This window comes from Electrophorus electricus, chromosome 3, assembly GCF_013358815.1.
Source record: "Electrophorus electricus isolate fEleEle1 chromosome 3, fEleEle1.pri, whole genome shotgun sequence".
In the NCBI taxonomy this organism is placed as follows: Eukaryota; Metazoa; Chordata; class Actinopteri; order Gymnotiformes; family Gymnotidae; genus Electrophorus; species Electrophorus electricus.
Window position 1 is genome coordinate 20,201,497 of NC_049537.1, and position 21,140 is coordinate 20,222,636.

The window sequence follows — 21,140 nt, forward strand, 5'->3', positions numbered from 1 at the left end:
CCACAACCCTTAAGACAAACAGCAAAATCTACAAAACTTGTTTTATGTTGCCAAGGTCACAGCCAAGGAAACCCTAGAAGCTTGAAACTATATGCAGGAATAAGATGCGGACCAAGGCGATCTTTGCCCCCACAAAGGTTTTATGTCGTTAAAAGGTTTCAGGACCAAGACATCAAAGTTACAAGACAAAGATTCTAGATCTGGTGTGTTTGTGTGTGTGATTGCCATTACCATGTTATTCCAGAGGGCAATGGCCATCTCAGAGTGTGCCCGCTCACTTAAATGCAAACAGTCTACTGTAAAATAACTCAAGTCAAGATTTCCATCCTAGAAAGTATAAAAGGTGTTAGTGTACTTATTCCACCACTAAAGTTAAGAGTAACATGCTGTCAGAGATAAGAATGCACACTCACTTTAGAGAGAGGCAATACTGTGTTTTGAAGATAAGGCTGAAGCACAACTGTAAAATCTTCACGGCCATCATAACGTCCACTAGATATCAGCTGCTCTGTCACAGTCTAAAAGACAGGACATTGAGAGACAGAATGAAAAATGTATATGGTTAGAAGACTATCTCTGTATCTTGGGATAAAAAATAAACAAAAATTGGTTTACCCACACATGTACACAAATATAAAACACATCAGTGTTGCACATTCTGTATTTTGTACCTGATATTCAAGATTAATTAGCTTTAGCTTTGTCAGCTCCAAAGAGTTGTCATCTGGGATTATAAGGCATGGACACTTCTGTCTGAGAAGAACAGGCACAACCCTTTAGGTTCAGACCAAGACATACTCTAGGCCATTAGTTGTACTGATGTCAGTACCTAGACCAAAACCACTTTAAAGATTCCAAGGTTAAGACCATCTAGATACATTATAATATGGACTTGTTAAAAGCTAAGATCTGTGCAAAGAGAAGGCTCTCAGACTTCTTTTTATGGCCTTCGACATTCTCCAGACCAAGGCCATAATATCAAGAACCCAACAGAAAGCAATTGAAACACACACAAAAATAAATGCATCTGACCTTTACCAACTGCAGTTATAAAGCCCCCTGTAGTGCACAGTGCACCTTTTAACCTGTTGTATAATAAACAGCCCAGAGCAATCAGGTAATTAACAACCCCTTCATTAGTAGAACTGTGAGGAAAAACATGAAACTGTAGTACAAGGAGGTCTCCTGGGCTGTAGTTGAGAAACACTTCTTTAGGAAAACAATTATTTAAAAATAATCCTGAAACACTGGTGTGTAAAACCTGGGAATCATGTTGCAGGGTAAAGAGCTGCTCTTGAGCTTCCTCAACCCATTGATCTGTGGAACAGCAATAATGTTCACCAGGACCCGAGGTACCTGATTTCAAAGGAAGAAACAGATGGCAGTTTCTTTTAAATAGATAATTTAATAGTATTTATTCATTACCGTGTGATGTACAGTTACCACAGTATTTTGCTCACTTCCGCTAACCTCTTTATAAAGTAGATCCAGGGCCTCCGTTAAATGATGCCTGTAGTTTTGTGGTGAGAGGTTATTCTGTGCAAATGAAGCAATAAAAGAGTGAATGAATAAGGGCTGAATGATTGAGCCTAATACATGGGAAACCACAACCACCAAAATAAATAAATCAGTCTGACTTACAGCAGTTAACCAGAGATAATCAAAGTTATCCAGGTCAGATCAATAAATAAGTTATTTATATTCACAGAAATTGAATATAGGTATACCTGGTCCAAACAATATTGGCATATATCATTGCCACCAATAAGCAAGGTAATTAGTTTCCAGTCTATTTGGAAATTCACAGTCTGGAAAAGAAAAGGCAAATGATTAAACAAACAGTTTAAATAAAATGCTAAAAATCCACAGGAAGATTTTAATTACAAAAACATTTACAAGTTAACATTATGCAAAGGATAACCAGATATTGAAACATAATGGAAATGGACTTCATTTATATTCACATTATTTATACCTAAACATATGTGACCTACAACTGCGGCTCAGTACCATGCCAGGATACTGCTGATAATGGAGTCAGTTTTGTTACAAGTAACATTAGAACAAGCTTCCAAGGACTGATCAGATACAAGTGTAATACAGTGGAAGAAAATTCAAGTGGTATGAATTGATTGAATGCAACTGGTTATAATACTATCCGGGTTAATTTTCAGAACTCACTCATTTAACAAAAAAGATAATTGTATTTTAAAATTTAGAAAATAAAATCTAAAATCTAGTATTTTAAAACTGAACACTGAATGATCAAATGTATTCTTACCTGACTGGACTGTAAAGCCTGAATAAGTGCGCTGACTTGCCCTGGAAGATCACTGAAAGAAGTTGGGGTGGTTGGGTGGCATGGTTAGAAAAGGATATTTGGATAGTCTGAGTTTATGATTACAGGCAGACAATTTTTTTTTTTTATGGAGCCAACACAGACACCAGCCATCTAAACAATGTATAGTGTATTATTATCATCATCACTGAAACAACCCGGGCTCTGGCATTTTGAGTGTTTTCAGAGCTCTGTTGACACCCATATAATCTTGCACATGATCTTTCATGAAATCCTATAAGCCCTTAAGAATTTATTATTATTCACACAAAGTCAGACTTTCTCTACAAACATCATGTATAACATTATATACATTATATGAATGCCCTGCTATTAATAGCCTCTGTTCTAATATCAGAGATGTGATGTTTAATGCTTATCTCTTTCCAACAACTATTCTACATATTTATGTAAACTTGCATACTTCCAATGTTGTCCTAATTCCCCTTAGGAAGATCTGATAAAAATATATGTCAGATTCACATTTATTTATCTAATAAATAAATTAATGGTGTGACTGAACAAATTTGACTCTAAAATTGAGCCCTTGCAACAAAAAAAAACATATCAGCCATTTCCCCTTTTTGTTACTTTAGGTATTGATTTTGTACAACCTTTACATTACAATTACATTAAAATACTAAATATGCTTTATTTAGACTTACTTTAGTTCATTAATGCTGGCATTTAAAATTTGCAATAATGTTTTATATTATTGTTTTGCTTAGTAGAATGCAGTAGAAATGTATATGGATATGTATGGCGTTTCATTGCAATGGCTCAATTATCCACCACAAGTGGTGCTGGTTCAGTCCTGAAAACCTCCTGTGCTTCATGCATTTTGTGTTCTTACAGGTCTTACACACATGACTGGTCAGAGAAAGATAATGTGTGATAATTACCTGATGAATCATCAGGTATATTAGAGCAGTGCAGTGCATGACAGTAAAGAAGATATCAAAAGATAAGAGAACTCACAGGGATTTGGCACCAGACATAGCCATGTTGAAGCCCTTCTGTGCTAGTAAGCCCTGGCCCTTGGATATGCCCTGAAGAGATGGGTTAAACTTCCTCAGGATGTCTAAAAAGTGCACAATGAGTCTTTAGATCAGATTTGGATTATATTTATCTTTTGATTTTCATTAACAGATAAAAAAAAGTTAAGCTTTAACAAATTGTTTTGAGTCTGTAGTGTTTGAATTAACAAAGAAGCGAGATAACTGATAACTGTATGTGTGTGTCTGTGTGTGTGTGTGAGAGAGAGAGGGAGAGAGAGAGAGGGAGAGAGAGAGAGAGAGAGACAAACAGACTCACTGGGCAGAGTTGTAGTGGTGTTTAAAGACATATCGCCCCCAATACTGCAAATACAAACATGGGGATTGAATTTTATATATGAATATATACTGTGCGTTGTGCACAGGCATGTGTTTCTGAAACCAACGCAATTAAATCACATTCTTATGTGAATAGCATAGTATATAACCACAACTGTTCTTCAATTATATAAATTAGAATCCACAGTTTTGATAGTTTTGTGGATGTCTGTGGGTGGATCATTACCTCCAGGAAACCCCTTTATATTCTGTACTGAGTTGAAAGTAGTGTTGTGACTTTGCTCCAAGACCAGTCTGGGAATGACATGCAGCATAATGTTACTAACACAATATCACAAAAACACAGCACAATATCATTAATAATGTCACTGTATTACAACGTCACTGTTTCACGCCAACACCACTATTTCAGCATACTAACCCTTACTGCTCTAACTGGAAACCGGCAACTTCCTCTAGACATAGAAAACTACTTTATCATCAAAAACTACATCCAAAGAACCACCAAAAACATAAATAAAGTTAACATTTTTCTTTTTCTACCGTGGCCGCTTCCATTCTCCTTCAGTGTGCAGAGTGCAACATGTTTAGCTATTCTTCGTTTGTCGTTAGTGATAGTTTTATCTGTGAGAAGTGTAGATTAATTGCTAGTCTGACGGAGAAGATTCTAGTGGTAGAAGTGCGCATCCAGACCTTAGAAAGTGTTACACTTATAGAGGAACTAGAAGTGCACGCTCTGGATGCCTTAGGGGAAGTTAGCAAGCCCTCCAGACCAGCACTACAGCCCTTGCAGCGGGGCAAATGGGTGACATTACGGCAAAATAGCCAAGCTTCAGCTCGCCCACAGGAGCACCACACATCCCCAATTCGCGTGTCCAACAGGTTTGCCCCACTCAGTGAGCCACCCGCTGAGAAGCCTATTGAAAGAGCTTTGGTTATAGGGGACTTTATTTTGCGACCTGTGAAATTAGCTAGGCCTTTAGGGATGCCAGCAGCAGTAGTTAGCTGTATATTGGGGGCCAGGGCACTGGACATTGCAGGTAATCTTAATGTCTTAGGGAAGCATAGGTTCTCTAAGATAGTTATTCACGTAGGAGCTAACAATATATGCCTTCGCCGGTCAAAGATTACTAAAAATAATATTTAATAAGTACCAGTTTGTTAAGGTAAATGGAGACTTCTCAGCATACAAGGTTAGCTATGGTGTCCCACAAGGATCTGTTATAGGATCTTTGCTTTTTTCTTTATATATGCTACATCTAGGTGACATTATAAGTAAACACTGTGCTAGTTTCCTCTGCTACACTGATGATACTCAGAATATATTATCTTAGTTATTATATCATTTAGTTAATACTTTCGTTAATACTATTATTTATTTAATATATTATTGAAGAATGCATAAAAGACACCAGACACTTGAGGAACCTTCTCTTACTTTATTCTGACAAAACAGGGGTGCTTCTATTAGGCCCAGACACAGCTAGGTCCTCGCCCTCTAATTACTCAATGAACCTCAATGGTCTCCCACTCACATCTTCTCTAACAGTTAAAGATCTTGGAGTTATTATGGATCCCAGTCTCTTGGTTGAAGGTCATGTAAATAATATTTCTAGGACCACCTTTCTCCATCTCAGGAACATTTCAAAGATTAGGAACATGCTCTCCTCACATTATGCAGAAAAGCTAGTCCATGTATTTATCACTTCAAAATTGGACTACTATAATGCCTTACTATCGGGCTGTACCATTAAGTGCCTAAACAAGTTCCAGCTAATTCAAAATGCAACAGCCAGAGTTCCTACTAGAATTAGAAGATTTGATTACACCACTCCTATCTTAGCTACTTTACATTGGCTCCCAGTAAAACTTTGTATTGGTTATAAAATACTTCTAATGACCTACAAAGCACTGAATGGTCTTACCGCACAATACCACAGAGAACTCCTAGTGCATTATGGTCTACCACGTCTGCTTAAATCAAAAGGTGCAGGCGCTTTACTCGTACCAAGAATAAGAAAATCTACCACAGGGGGCAGAGCCTTTTCCCATAAAGCTCCCACAATATGGAATAAGTGTCCTGAAAATGTTCAAGACTCAGACACAATCTAAATATTTAAGACATACAGTCAGCCATTTTATTAACCACTTCCCATCTTAGTTAAAGGTGTGGATCTGGGGGTCCATGGGCATTGAGAGTTAGGGTAAACGGGGATATTATGATGCTGTCATGTTATAGGCCCCCCTTTCAGTCATGGTTCCTCTCAAGGTTTTTTCCTCATGCTCTAGGGAGTTTTTCCTTGCCACTGTCGCCCTTGGCTTGCTTAGTGGGGGCTTAGACTTGGATATTTGTAAAAAGCGCTATGTAAATAAATTTGATTTGAGTTGATTTAATGGTCATGTAGTCACACATCACAATGCTATTAACACTATCACACTAAACCAAAAACAGAACAGTCATTAACATAGTACAAAGTATTTTTTGTGCCTATTGTAAAACATTGCTGGTTTTGTTAAAGGTGCTATACAAATGGAACTTCTTCTGCTTAATATTATTATTACTGTTAATAATAACAAGAAGAAGAAGAAGAAAAAAAGAATAAGAAAAAAAGAATAGCTTTTTATTTACATTTACATTCAGCTAAATGCAGTAAATGTAAATGTAAAAGAAGAATAGCAACATTGAGTATTAACGTGACATCGGGCAGCTACTTAGAGATCAAAACAACCAAGCCAAAAAGCACTCTAGAATCCTTTACACCTATCCAAGAGCCAGATCTCTGATCTAGCACTCAAAATCCTCCATTAGATTCTAGATTCACTGCCCACCATGAATATTTGCTATGTTCCTAAATCATTCAAATTAGCAGTAATCAGACCACATATAAAAAAAAAATCTAACTTTGACCCATGTCAGCTGTGAAAAAAAAAAGAAGCTGTAGCTCAGCAGTTAAGCTCATATCTGAACCAGATACATGAAGTCATTCATTCAGGGTTTAGGCCTAATTATAGTATGGAGACAGTACTAATTAAAGTAGTTAATGGCCTGTTCTTGGCTTTTGACCAGGGTTTGCTTATATTTCTTGATCTGATTGCAGCATTTGACACTAAAGATCACAACATTTTACTAGATAGACTCTTTGTTAAAGGTGCTATACAAATGGAACTTCTTCTACTTAATATTATTATTACTGTTAATAATAATAATAATAATAATAATAATAATAATAATAAGAAGAAGAAGAAGAAGAAGAAGAAGAAGAAGAAGAACAATAGCTTTTTATTTACATTTACATTCAACTAAATGCTGTAAATGTAAATGTTAAAGAAGAATAGCAACAATGCCACAAACATATGGCTACTCAGCACAATATCAGTCACACAACCTGATTAATTATTACACTGTACTCTGCTGGAGTAAGTACAGAGATGAGTCGAGTAGCCAAAAACTGTAGTCATGTAAAACTGGACAAATAAAAGTGCTCTTTCTTTAAAATAATAATGACTAAAGTAATAATTCAAAGTAGTTATTTAAACTATTACTTAAGTAAAATTAAGAAAGTATCTGTTAAAAATACACCTCAAGTAGCGAGTGACTTCAGTGGAACTCATTTAATAACACCAGGCAACTACACACACAGACACACAGACACAGACACACACACAAATCTATTTTAAAGATATATCTATCAGGCATGGTTTTTAAGAGAAATTTACAATAAGTATATATTACGTATTCACAAATAAGTGTTGTACAAGTGTATGAATTTCGCCAATATTTCGACTCAGGAGCATCCCTCTTCAGTGTCCAGTAGTAGTCTGCCAACACAGAGGGGCTCCACTTTCCTTGGTACCGATTTTCCATAGGCCTACTGTACATAACAATATGTGAGTATAATGGATGGTAAACTATTTTTTCTGTCTAAGTAGACAGTTAAAAGCTTTGGTAGATCACGTCTAATATATGTCATACATGTAGATGTAAAAATATTGGAAAAAAATTCTGAAAACATATTGGGAGTCAGCGTGCAATGATACATAATAAACAGCTGTTTTTCTTCACTGTGAGTCTTTGTCCTACTTAGTTTGTGTTATGTTTAAGATGAGGTTTTTCATATCAACTAAATATAAGGCACAAGCACTGTATTGGTTTTGGTGATCACTTGTGATTAGAATAGTTTGTAGGAATATTCCAAGATTTTGCCAAAGGCAACTTACTAGACATTTTACTGTTCGTTATATTTACATTGAAATTAGGCGATCAGTTAGACCAGCTGCTAGCTAGATATTATACATTGCCTAGCTAACAACTGTGTGCCTTAATTTTTAGAACCTTCAAACCTTTATAATCTTGAAAATGTGCTTCAAGGTGGGGCGTGTATTGCTGCACACCATGAGTTCAGTTCAGCTGCTGCATTTATTTTTCTGTTGCATGTAGTTTACAGCTAAGCAGCTAGCTAACCAATTTTTTTTTCTCAGAATATCACTGATATCTGGCCACACTTTACTTTCATAATGCACATTAGGGGAGAGCACCAATTTCACACACAAATATGTGAGCCCTAAAGAAAAGGATATACTGCAAGCTACTTGTCATAAACGTCATTTGAGTCCCACCCAGAAAATGTGCCTTTTTGCTGTTCATTCTGTCAGTCTCCTGTCCAGTTGTCTAACTTAGTGAAGGAAAGCGGTGACACTTAGAGATCATCTTCAGGGATTTCACTAACCCTCCCAAAGTTGACAGGTGGTGATATACAAAATGTAAATATTATTTTAAAATGTAACTGGATGAACATTGATGAATATAACGGAGTAAAAGCAACGCTAAATTTTTGACCTCGCAAATGTACTTGAGTAAGAGGATATCCGCTTTTAAAAGTACCCTCTTTAAAAAAAAAAAACTTTTAAAAGTACAATTGTTCAAAAAGTTACTTAGGTAAGTGTAACAGAGTAAATGTAGCGTGTTACTACCCAGCCCTGAGTAAGTGTGCTATATATATGCAATGACTATTATATATAAAGAGTACTATATCAATTCAATGATTTAGATTCAGCACTCATGTATGCCTAACAGTCTCTATTCAACTTCAAATACTTTATCATTGCACTTGTGTGACAGTCATATAAAACTGAATAATAGTAATGGTCTATTATATCTCTTACACATAACCACTTCTTGTCTGGTGTCTTTAAGTTAAAACATATCAATATCTAGGGAAAATGTGTCAAAAACAGTACCTGATATCCACAGCGAGATAAACTAGTAAAATATTAGATAAGGTACTTCTGAATCCCTAGACAAATGTCTAAATGTAGACAGATAAGAGTTGATTAGCATGTCCATAGGTCTAGTGATAAGAACCAGACCTTGTTCTTATATATTATCAAAGCAAAGCACATCGATGCTTTACTGTGTGTTGTAACTAAGATGAACTGCTTGTATTATACAATGAATTGTGGTGCTCTGTACAGAAACTACTATAGCTCTTCTTACAGTCATAGAGTCCCCAAGCGCCGCCACCACCTTGATGTCAGCAGGCCGCAACTTATGAACTGAAACAGTGAAAACAAAACAGTGCTGTGTAAATCCGAGTAATAAGTAAAGCAGTTCAAAGAGCTGCATGTACTACCAGTATATCATTCACTCTTTCATCTCTGCCTGCCTGTCTTACCTGAAGTGGGAACACTACTGGATGGTGCAGTGTCCATGCAGGAGAAGTCACTACCCCAATTCTGAGGGAGAAGTAGGTCATTATAGTTTATCAATTAGGTCTGTCTTATTGAATTCCATGATTTGATTACTCACACTCAAGTCTGTGTTTATAAACTAAGTTAATAGGATGGAATGAACTGAATAGAAAAATGATCAAAAGGACCTTGCTTAGACTAGAATATCCCTCAGACAACCAGAACCACATCACTGGATCACACCTCCCATTTGGGTAAAGCAGATGCATTCAAACGGAATGGGCCCTCCTTGGGCACATAAGAATTGCAGGTGGGTGTGGTTGAGGGATAAGATGAAAAATTGCAAAATATTTAAATGACTCATCATAAGACTTTTTTTTTTAATATTGTAACCTGTAATTTCATAATTTTTCATAGTAATTCTTGATAATATTGGATTATTTTATTTTTTCTAATAATATATGGTCAAAATTAGTGTCACATGAGAAATATTGCAATAAGTTAATCAGTTAGCAGCAGGTCAAATTTTCGAAAATGGACTGCTGTAGTAGTTTGAATAATGACAAGCTTGTTTTAGATGAAGGAGGCACAGTCCAAGTTCTCCACAAACTGAAAAGCGCCTCCTAGGGGTGAAAGGATTGGATACATCTGCTTTAAGGGGAGTGTTTTTCACATATAAACTCTTCATTTTTGTCTCATGCACAACATTTTTTCCATACCAGAATGGGTGGTGGTGTTGGTGTTGGCTTTGAATAAGTATAATTGCTGTTATCATAGGTGTGAACAAAGGGAGTGGCCTAGAAGAATACAAATCAATTGGCATACTATTAAGACAATGGTCTTAAATACCACAACACTGGTTAATGATCATTTAAATCTGCATAACAGCATTATAGTTCAACACTAATTTATGAGACAGTTTTACCTCTGATGGACATTTAACAAAGACATCTGCAGAAAAATCTTGGGATTTGGTCTTGTTACCTAGAGGTTCCAGCTAAAGAGGAGAGTGGCAGAGACAGCAATTAACTAGCAATTTAACTAGCAATTGACAAAGCAGTTTAACTGTACCAAAAAACAAAACATTTTAAATGTATAAAGCCATTAGATGACAATGTCACAACTTCAAAAAGTTCTGTCTAGTGAAGTTGTACATGAACACCTTTTTGCACTGAAGTATAAGGGCTGCCAACACAAAATCATAAATTTAGTTTTATGCTTAACCAGCTGGTAAAAGCCAGTTGAGTCCAGGCAGATCCAGACTGTCCACTCTGCTGTATGTCTGTAAAAGCACTTGTCCACTCAGCCGTATATCTGTAAAGCATTGTCCAGTCTGCATCCTGTCTGTAAAAGCACTTGTCCACTCCGCTGTATGCCTGTAAAGCAGCTCACCATATTGTTCCATAGTCCACGAGCCATTATTGTGTGAGCTTTCTGACTGAGATGAAAACAATCTGGAGAGAAGAATGAGCGGTCGGGATGCCCATTCTGCATGGGGGGGGGGGGGGAGAGAATAAGAGGAAGATATGGTCATTCTTAGACTACAATGAGTTGTAGTTAACAGAGGTGACTGAATGAAGACGAGGAGTGTATGTGTGTTAATGTGTGTGCCTCTCTAACCATGAGGGGCAATGTTATATCACGGAGGAAAGGCTGCAACACAACAGTGAAGTTGGAGTGTGAGTCATAGCGGCCTGATTCCACCAAGTCCACAAGTCCTCTCTAAAAGACAATGTGTTTCATTATACCAAACATACACATAAGAAATCACTGACCACATGACTGATCTGCTGTTGTTTTCTTTACCTGATAGGCTCTGTTCAACTCATTCAGATCCTGAAGTGCTTTTGAATCAGGTTTTGGTAAAATAACACAGGGACAAAGGATGCTGCAGGAACATTTTAGTAATTTGTAAAAACAAATACTTGTTTTTTGTTTGTTTAAAGCTGCTTTCTATTGGCTCAAATGTAATATTGTAATGACCACTGGAACACCAGAGTAGACTATAAGTAAATAACTGATAGAACATGGCTACAACAGAACACATAATGACACAAGCTGACCGCACAAGCCATGTGGGACATTTTAGAGTGGAATCTTGGTGCAGTTCTCTTAGCGGAGTAATATGAATCGGCTCCATCAGATTAACAATAGCCCGTGGAATCTGATTCAGAAAAAGAAAGCAAGAGGAAGATGGGCAGAGAGGGAGTGAGAGAGCAGGGGAGAAAGAGAAGAAGGGAGAGGGGGAAGAAAATTATATGAAAACCTCATTAAAAGAGTTGATGTGGTAAAAAAAAACAAAACAAAAAAACAGCTACTGATTATTAATTGCTGACCTCTTGGTAGAGGTAGTCGAGAGCCTGTTGGATGTGCTTCACAAAGTTTTCAGCAGAGTAATGTAGCTGTGACAGAGAGAGAACATAAAAATGAGCCTGTGCTCTCCCAGACACTGTTAGCCCACTATCATATAGTTAAGAAAGCAACATACAGTGTTTTGGCAGGAGTCACAGAGATCATTGCCTCCAACAAACATGGTGATCACCTTCCAGTCAGAATAGAAGTTTATGCGCTGTAAAAGGTAAAACAATAAAATGGCAAACATTTACAAAATTTAAAATCTTTGAGAATCATATACTCTAAACATGCTGCTATTTTATGTCTGCTGTGCTAACACAGAGGACTGAGTCTAATGTTTGCCATTTTATAACTTCCCCATACAGAGTCATTCTTCATCCTGTTCACCAGGGCTTTAGCTTGTTTCAGCATGTCACTGAAATACAAGACAATAGATGCCCTTTATTTTCAGCTCTCATCCCAGTTCAAGAGAATTCAGAGGAAAGAATCAGTTAAGTGACTAACCTGCTTTTCGCCCCTGCTATGGCCTGGTTCAGGAAAGCTTGTGGGGTGCTTTGTGTGCCTTTACCCTCTGAAAACCCTAGCAATGCAGGGTTAAACTCTCGTAGGATGTCTGTCCATTGTCACAGAGAGGAAATGAACAGAGAATGGTTACTGCAATGTACACAAGCAGCATGTGTGCTAGAAAGGTACCACAGAATATTCTAACAGGCTCCTTTTATTTGTGCTTTTTAGGAAATGGCAATTAAGTTTTAAACTAATGGAAATTGAGTTTTAAACTAATTCTTATGCCTATTTAATGATAAGTGATAACGTTGATAGTGCTACCAAGACATACTGCACTATAGCAGCATTGGGCTTGGATAAGTGGACAAGTTACTGCTAGATACATTGCTATTTCTCTATGATTAATGTTACAGTTAATTGTAATAGGGTAAAAATATTGACCCACTAGGAAGTGTGGTGACAGTAGAGAGGTTCCTGTCTCCGCCAACACTGCCAAAGAGGAAACGGAGTGATAGAGCACAGAGTTTTTAATGCATCACAGAAGTTTCAACTCTACACCCCAAATCCATTTTCCAGTCCTGGATACTGTAATTACTGATAATCGGCAGTTAATGTAACTGACTGGCCAATTTTGTTATCACACCTGATTCCTAGGTTGAGGATTGAAAATCTGTAGTATCAAAGTCCAGGACCGGATTTTGAAGTCAATGTCTGGAGTTGAACCTCTTGCAATGTAAGCATTGTAAGCATCGTTCCACTTGGTGACTCACCTCCATGACAGGCCTCTGTACTGTGTCAGGACATCTAGCAGGTTGTATGGTGCAGACCCAACACCATTTGCCGCCTGCACACACGAGTGAGACAAACAACCAAAGGCACTAAAGCACGTCTAGAACACCAACATGCCCTAGAGTTACCTGTGTCTGAAAACTGGCTACTGATGCCAACATGCAGTTTCAACATGTCAATTAATGTCTGCATAAGTTAAACCTTGCTCCTGTTTGGCCCTCTGCCATTACATTGCATCAGGAGTTTTGATCACATCTACAGAATTATGTTCGTTAAGCATCTGACTGTGCACGTCTACTCTTGCTGCGCTTCTGTATCTAGTGACTACGCATTAAACTGGTCTAATCAGGCAGGCACAATTGGACTTCATGTTTGGCTGCACTTGTAATATTCCACCAGTGTAACAATAAAGACACATCACACAAAAATGTTAACATGGGTCATAATAAATGAATGAACAGAAGTCAAGACAGTTAGACACAGTCTCATGCGCGGATTATGCTAACCATTTCCAATCCCCCCTAGTTTTCATGCTGTTAGCCATGTGAGCAGTGTTAGTCATATTTGTTCAGGCGCATGTTTTATGAATTTAATGTAAAGAAACGTGCAGTGATGGCCCTGGTGGCACCGCCCCACCTAGTAGAAATAACTTTCATTTTTTAAATAATCAATAACTACTTAAAGTATAGCTGTGCTAAAATACACAATAACGTGTAATATATAAAATATACTGGGGGAAATTAGCTTCCTGCTTCTTTCCCTCTCTATTCCCTCTCTATTCCCTCTCTGCATAGCTGCGTCAGCACAGCCAATTGCTGGCTATTGCTGACACAAAATACGCGCATAGCAACATAGATTTAGCCAATCAGTGTCCTCGAATCTGACGCATACAAAGTAGAGTCAGAGACTCAGAGATGGAGTGGGGCGGAAGCAGAGTCCGTCGGTGGTGGAGTGGGACATTTGACGTTAATGACAGTGATGAACGCGGTTCCCCATACATGCCATTTCAGGCGCCCCCAAACTCAATAAGATCTCTTTTCTAAAACACATGTAAGAGACCTTTGGTGGAGAAACTACACGTTCTGAATAGCTTGCTACGATGGAACTAGTCAAGTTCTTTAATGTATATTGTGGTTTTCGTTTATACTATCGATGAATTAGGTTAGCTAAGATACTAAATCCTGAGTTTGTGCGAGTGTTGGGTAACTAGCTAAACAGCTGTGTGTTTTAGCGGTGCTTGTGGGGAACTGAGCTAAGATGAGATAGCTTTACGACTTTGTAGTTTAGGCTGTTGTGTGAGTAAAATCTTTTCTTTTGATACCCAATTTATATTTTGATGATATATGGCCAATGAAATAACTTTTTTAAATGAAAGCCTTCTGTTTGTTTAAAAATGTTTTCCTTTAGTTAAGAAAATGTTCAAATGTTTTTCTAATGATGCATACTGTAACACTAGTTTACCTTCTATGTGAGCACATTAGACCTCCAACTAATGATAATTGTCATCGTTCTGTTGATTTTTAATGCTAATTAAATAATTACTACTTATATCTCGGAGCGCTAAGATAGTAGTTTGTATATGTGACCAATAGCCCCACCTAGAATATTTTTCAGCCGCCACTGGAAACGTGGTTGTACCGGTGTGTTTAAGGGTGCTGTACTGACCGTCAAGGAGTCCCCAAGTGCTGCCACCACGCGGATATCAGCTGGCCTCACCTCATGAACTGCCAGAAAGACAGGGGGTTTTCACTAGCATGATTGTCATTAATATGACAAAAAGGGAACAGGATTTGAAAATTGCTTCCAGACATGTGAAAATGCCATTTCGATGTGTATTTGAACTGCTAAATAGCAAACAGGAGAAGAAGTTAGTGATTGTAGTGTGGACATGGACACAGCCAGGTCAAGCCATGTTTAAACCTGAGGTGGGTGGAGTGTTTGAGGGAGTCAGAACTTTGCAAGGCAGCTCAGTCCCCATGATCTAAAAGGGCACAAATACAAACACAGATATGACACTATATATCATGATTTTCCTATTAAAATATTTATAATATTTAAATATTAAAATATTTTCTGAATTCTGGTTAGAGGAGTGTAACAAGGCTGTAGTTGTAATTTTAATATAATTTTACTGTTCTAATTTTTGCAAAATTTGTAAATGAAGATGAAGCGTGTGTGGTGCAGAAGTAGTTTTATTTGTACTGATTTAAATGAGTTAGTGGAATATTTATCCATTTACAGCATCAACACCCTGGGAGGCTGCTCTGGGTCCTGGCCTGGTTTCACAGGGAGAATTCTTCTCTGTTCTGAGGAAAGGTTGTTGCTGTAGGTGAGGGGTGAGAGATGGAGAGATTATATATTGAAAAAGAACTTCAAAACACCAAAACTGGATGCAATCGGCTCTCATTTGGTGCAGCTTTATGTATACATTTACATGATTATGCAGTGTTCAAAACTTGTGTTGAAATGTACATGTAATTCCACCAATAAACAAGGCAAAAGTCTTCAATGATGTGCTCAAATCTGGTTTTACTTGACTGATGCTTTCTTGGGCTATATTCACACTGCAGATAAAAGTGCCCCCAAAATGTTTTTGTTTGTTTGTTGTTTTTTATTTTTGTTTCATTAGCCAACCATACTTAACCAACTTAATCCAAGCCAACCTTAGCAACCAATAGTCTAATAGTCAGGTGAATGAAGCTGGCTGCAAATTTGACAAATTATAATGAGGGTGAAGAGTATCAAGACTTTAATGATGGCTTTCTTGTATTCTCTTTATTTTCTTATCCCTTTGGATAACTCATTTGTTCTTGGAGGATTCCAGTAATCTAATTTACTTGAGTGAGCTGGGCAGCTAACTAATGCGAAAATAATGCAGATACATATTCTGCTTATCAGGTCAGACTTACCTTGTAGATGCCTCCAGTTATTTCTTTCATCAGCACTGTTACTTGGAGCTCTTAGATATGTACCGTTAGTTCAGTACAGCCTGTGATGAGCTAACTGTATTAGTAGATTTTACTGCCCTTGGGTCTTGGAATGTGTTTACCTCATCTTTTCCTGATAGCGATAGGCATACTAGTGCCCAAGGCGGCTTGAATTCATACGTGCACAACTCAGTTCAGTGTTCCGTCTTGAGTCATATTTTAAAAGAAATATATTGTATACAATATCAGCATTTAACATGAATGTAGAAAATGCATAATCTGATTATATTCTATTCCATATCTGCTAGCAATAAATTATGACAAATGTCAAACTAGGTTGATTTGGGCTGAGTTTCCCAAAATCACTGTAAAACAAAGCATCTTAAATGGTACAGAAAGTATTACACTGAACCCTCTTTCTTTCATTTAGGATGACCTTAACACTACACTGATTTTAGAGAACAGGCACTGACCATTCAGACTGAGGTTTCATGCCATAAATCGGATACATATCAGTTTTCAGTACCAAATATGAAAATCTGTGTCACATAAGCAAAAAAAGATCACAACACCTTTACCTGCAGTGGGAATGTAGCCTTAGACAGTAATCAGACATGTCATGCACAATAGCAATGGAACAAACCCTTTTTAAACATAATTCTAAAGACATTTTTGCTATTTAAAATGTGTGAATGTGTATTTTGTAGCACCAAAAGGTTTAGCCTGTTACAACTCTGGCTTATGTGTCAACATGAACCCATACTAGGCTGTTTAAGTGTAACTTACCCCCCTCAAACAGCTTTCAGTCGAGTCAAAGAATATGATTAACAGAGTCATGGATATGCTTGTGTTCATGGATATATCTTGTATGACACCTTACCTCACTGGGGCATTGTATTTTCAACATCTCACTGTCATTAAGGTCTTCTTGCTTGCTGGCTGGCTGCAGCTGTAAAATGATCCAAAATTAGGCCATTGTATTTGGTCATTTTATAAGAGGCAATGAGTTTTGAATATGTCTTTATATGGCATACCAGGTTCTCCCACAGCTGCAGAACAAGCTTGTATACCTGATGTTTCTCATCCCGTGGCTTTGCAAAGGGCAAACGTGTGCTTTAGGTTACTTTGCTTTAGTACCACATGGTTTATTAACACATCTTCCTTTTGTATACTTGGTTTAGCTACTGTAAGACTGAAATTCATATTGCACTTACAGTGATGGGGATGAGATCTGCAGATAGCGGAATGTCCTGAAGCTGAACAGTGAAGTCTTCTCTATTGCTGTACCATGTTTTTTTAACTAGGTGGTGTTCTAAGGACTCCTGATCATAGTGAAATTAATGCCATAAAAGAAACAAAAGGTTTACATAAGACATTGGATCTTATTGTCTGCTTGTGTTTCATGGTTTTGAGTGTCATCTCACCAACAAGACATGGGCATATATTGCTCTTGTCAGATGATGCTCCCCAGTAGAGTGTATTGGTAGGCAAGGGCATGCCCTGTCAAAAACACACACTCATTTATATCCAAGCCAGCACGTCAACCAGTTTGGTTGTATTTTGGTTGCAATTTGGTTAGACTGGTATGGCTAGGCCTAGTATAAAATCCTCTAATAACCACCTGCTTTGTTGAAATCTTCCATTGTCAGACTCAGTATCCAGAAGTGCAACACTTACAATGGCCTTGTTCAGCTGTAAACACATGTAATGCATCTTTTTAACAGATAAAGTTAATGTAAAAAGATATTAAGTGGCTATGTACAGGAAAAAGTTTAAAAAGCACTGTAGTTTATGTGACCATGTTCTCCACAGATACACACCTGGGAGTGTAGCACCTGCAGAGCTTCATCTACTTCATTTACTAAAGTGTTGACCTGAAAACACACATACCCAACAAGTTCAGAGCACATGATTAGCAATAACAGAAATGAATGTTATTGCACATGGCCTGATACATTGTGAGTCGTGAAGACTCAGGACAATTCAGACAATTCAGGACAATTCAGATAATTCTGTTGCATTCTAGTTCCAATGTTCTTACATGGCATGTTGTGTCAGTAGCATTCATAATGGTAATTCATCGTGGCTAGTCAACAAAATATTACAATTTTACTCTGCATCTTTGAGTGGCTGGAGTTTAAGTAGTCATTTCGTTCAATGTGTAATCATTGTGTAGGATCCTCCCTCTGACCTGCTCACTGCAGACACACTGGCTATAAAGCTGCACAAAGAGGACCACAAGCTTCCAGTCTCTCTCAGCATTGGCTGGCTAACACACAAACAGGACCAAAAATGTAAATTTATATTAGACACCAAGGGCTCTGTGCTTCAGAGAGCAGCTGACAAAACATTACCTGCCAATTGTTCAGAAGGAAAACTGTCTCTTCAGCCTGTTCTGCCAGCCTACTAGGAACCACATGTATTGTGATACAATAATAAAACAAACACTCATGCTTGTACACACACACACACACACACACACCTAATGCACTTTGATAGCTGCACTTACGTAAATCGTTGTACAGGATCAGATTGTGTTTCTTCAGGCAACAGGCTAATCAACTCAGGACTGAACAAGGACATGAGTTCTGATTAAAAACAAAAAGAAGAATATCTTCAGATATCATAATTATTGCTTGCTCTCTCACTCATTCATACACAAACACTGGACAGATCATCTTTACGTTCTTTGCAGAAATAAGTTAAACTGAAATTGTGATCAACTATTAACTTCTGAATTTGAGTAAAGAAGTCAGACGACTGATAACCCTAGCCTCATAAAGATATTAAACAGTAGTAATGCCAAGGAGAAGTGTTGTCCACCTTGGTTAATTCTGCTGCTTTACTATGTAAAAAGCCTGTAATTTAAGATTAAGATCATTGCTAAATTAACACACACACACACACACACATAACCAATTTACAGTTTCCATATCTCAGTGTAAGTGCACTTGAGAACATTACCATATAAGCCACTCATGATTGTGGATGTCTTACTCCTAAAGGGAAATGGGAAAGAATATTATAAAGTCCACATCTGATCAGACTGCATGGTTTGTGTTACTGCACAATACTCAAGACAGTGAGTCTGCCTGGTGCATTGCTGCATTACCCTGTTACATGTGGAAGGCCTATGGCAGAGAGCACAGCTATGTTCTCAGGCTTCAGTGAGTGCACTGTGAAGTGGACAGAAAGAGTGTTTTAAAGGTATATTAGAAATGTCTTTGAAACTTCAAACTGGCAATAAACATAACTGGGATGATCCTCAAGTACTCAAAAGTAACACTTTCTATGTTGAAGAGATATAGGTTAAACCTATAAATACATTTTAGAAAGGAATTTGAGCAAAGAATTTCCACTGACAGCTCAATTATGTCCGAGACTAGACAATGACTGTAAATCCATTCAAGAAATACATTTTTAAAAACAACCCAAGAATGAAGACAGAACTGCTGAAACCAAACCAGGCTCATACCATCCTGCTTCAGGCACCATTAACTTGGCAAAGATGAGAAAATGAAATCCAATGACTTAGGTTCTAATAACTAATGACTTGAAACCTATGCCAAATTATAAAAATACGTATAATTAGGAGAAAAAACATTAGCAAATAACAGTTATCAGCTTGCTATTCTGTTGTAGTCTTGCTATACAGATAACTTTTGCATATAAACTTTGCATATGAGAAAAGCCAAAAGAACCCTCCAGTGAATTCATTAAACTGAACCTATTACAAGTTTGCCAGTTTCCTCTTGAGATGAGCTGGACTTAAGCGTCAACAAAGTGCAGCATGATAGTGAGGAAATGCAGCGTGATAGTGAGGAATAGTGAGGCTTCTATGAATTGTTCTCATCTAACAACATACAATATATGTTATCTTGTCCAATCTAACTTAAATTAAAGCATATATCAAGGATATGCTATTCCCACAGGTCCCTGTATCTGCTCATTACACCAGATTAGAGAAGGGTTACCTGAAAAACCACTGGGTATGTCAGAGGGACTCTGGGGACAAGGCCACTGAAGCAGGCTGTTCCTCTGAAAGAAGGTGAAAGAAATACAGAACAGAAAAGAAGACATGATGTTTCAAGATTATGTGGATGTGTACAGCCACTTTAAATGAAATGAATAGCATTTTGAAAGGAACAGCCATTTGAAATGTAATATTTCAAGATATTTAGTGTGCACAAGCACACACACACACACACACACACACACACACACACACACACACACACACACACACACACACACACACACACACATACATATACATACAGACACACCAAATGTTCATAACATTCATTTGTTTAATGCCTTCTGTCACTCACCTCCATTTCAGTATTTTTATGTCTCTGAGGCCCAGAGCCACCAAGCACCAAAACCAACACTAAATGCAACAAAACATGGTGTTGTAAACATTATTTAACTTCTCAACATAAAAGTGGAAAAATATATTGTATATTCAGGTAATTATTATGTATTTTATAACCAAAGTTATATATAATGACCTTAGAACTTGTCAGGAGCATTTTTATATAACATAGTGTGTAAAAGGATGCAAAACTGAATGCTTGAGTTGTTGCACAGTGAAGCTGCACAGAGGTGAACATGTGTCACCATAGAGAAATATCAGACACTTGCTAAAGTGTGTATAATTCCTAAAGTAAATTTCCCACCCTGTCGGAGATTAATGACCATTTTGCACAACAATGTAGGGACTCATCTACAGGACACTGATTAAAATATCTTTCATTCCAGTTGTGCTCTTTTATCAAATACAGAATCAAATATCTTGGGACAGTTTAAGCATACTTAAGAATAGATTGAACACATATTTTAACATACATGTTAACATACATGTTATTTAACATACAGCTTATTTTGTGCGAGATGAGTAGAAACATATGGGCTAAAAATATCAAGTGAGCATCTTGAAATGCAGTGAAGAAGGAGGTTTATTTGGAGTCGCCAAATTGAACAACATCAGGTAAAGTTCAAAGCTCACACATTAAATCTCTCAGGAAAGAGAAGCACAAGAATGCGAGTATCCTAATCTTCAAAGAGAAACATCGGAAACTTGCTGAACTATTGGTTACTTTGCATTACTTGATAACTACAGACACTTTAAGTCGCAATTCTATTTCATAATTGTGCAGACAAAATTCAAGTTTTAAAATGATGAGAATAATGAAAAACACA

The 21,140-nt window shown here is 37.4% G+C and overlaps 1 protein-coding gene across 1 annotated transcript; it reads right to left on the bottom strand.

Annotated features, from left to right (window-relative positions):
* Window positions 1-285: 285 nt before the first annotated feature.
* Window positions 286-15,950, bottom strand: LOC113572247 (phospholipase B1, membrane-associated). The gene is made up of 27 exons (XM_027001655.2): window positions 15,921-15,950; window positions 14,932-14,992; window positions 14,677-14,735; window positions 12,993-13,066; window positions 12,668-12,711; window positions 12,220-12,328; window positions 12,079-12,130; window positions 11,849-11,929; window positions 11,697-11,762; window positions 11,424-11,524; window positions 11,167-11,248; window positions 10,981-11,082; window positions 10,753-10,848; window positions 10,286-10,357; window positions 10,080-10,157; window positions 9,345-9,405; window positions 9,167-9,225; window positions 3,899-3,966; window positions 3,653-3,696; window positions 3,317-3,419; window positions 2,282-2,333; window positions 1,728-1,808; window positions 1,471-1,536; window positions 1,262-1,356; window positions 672-753; window positions 414-518; window positions 286-296 (listed from the first exon to the last, which is right to left on the bottom strand). The coding sequence occupies exons 1-27, from the start codon at window positions 15,948-15,950 to the stop codon at window positions 294-296; spliced, it is 1,926 nt and encodes a 641-aa protein (XP_026857456.2). The 3' UTR covers window positions 286-293.
* Between the last annotated feature and the right edge of the window lie 5,190 nt (window positions 15,951-21,140).

Bases quoted from the DNA above. Each gene is read 5' to 3' on its own strand.
- LOC113572247 (XM_027001655.2), bottom strand. From the start codon at position 15,950: ATGAAAGAAATAACTGGAGGCATCTACAAG. The intron at 2,334-3,316 runs GTGAGTTCTCTT...AACTTCTTTCAG, and splicing joins ATGTCTGGTGCCAAATCCCT to TGATCTTCCAGGGCAAGTCA. The intron at 1,537-1,727 runs GTATACCTATAT...TCATTTGCACAG, and splicing joins GCCAATATTGTTTGGACCAG to AATAACCTCTCACCACAAAA.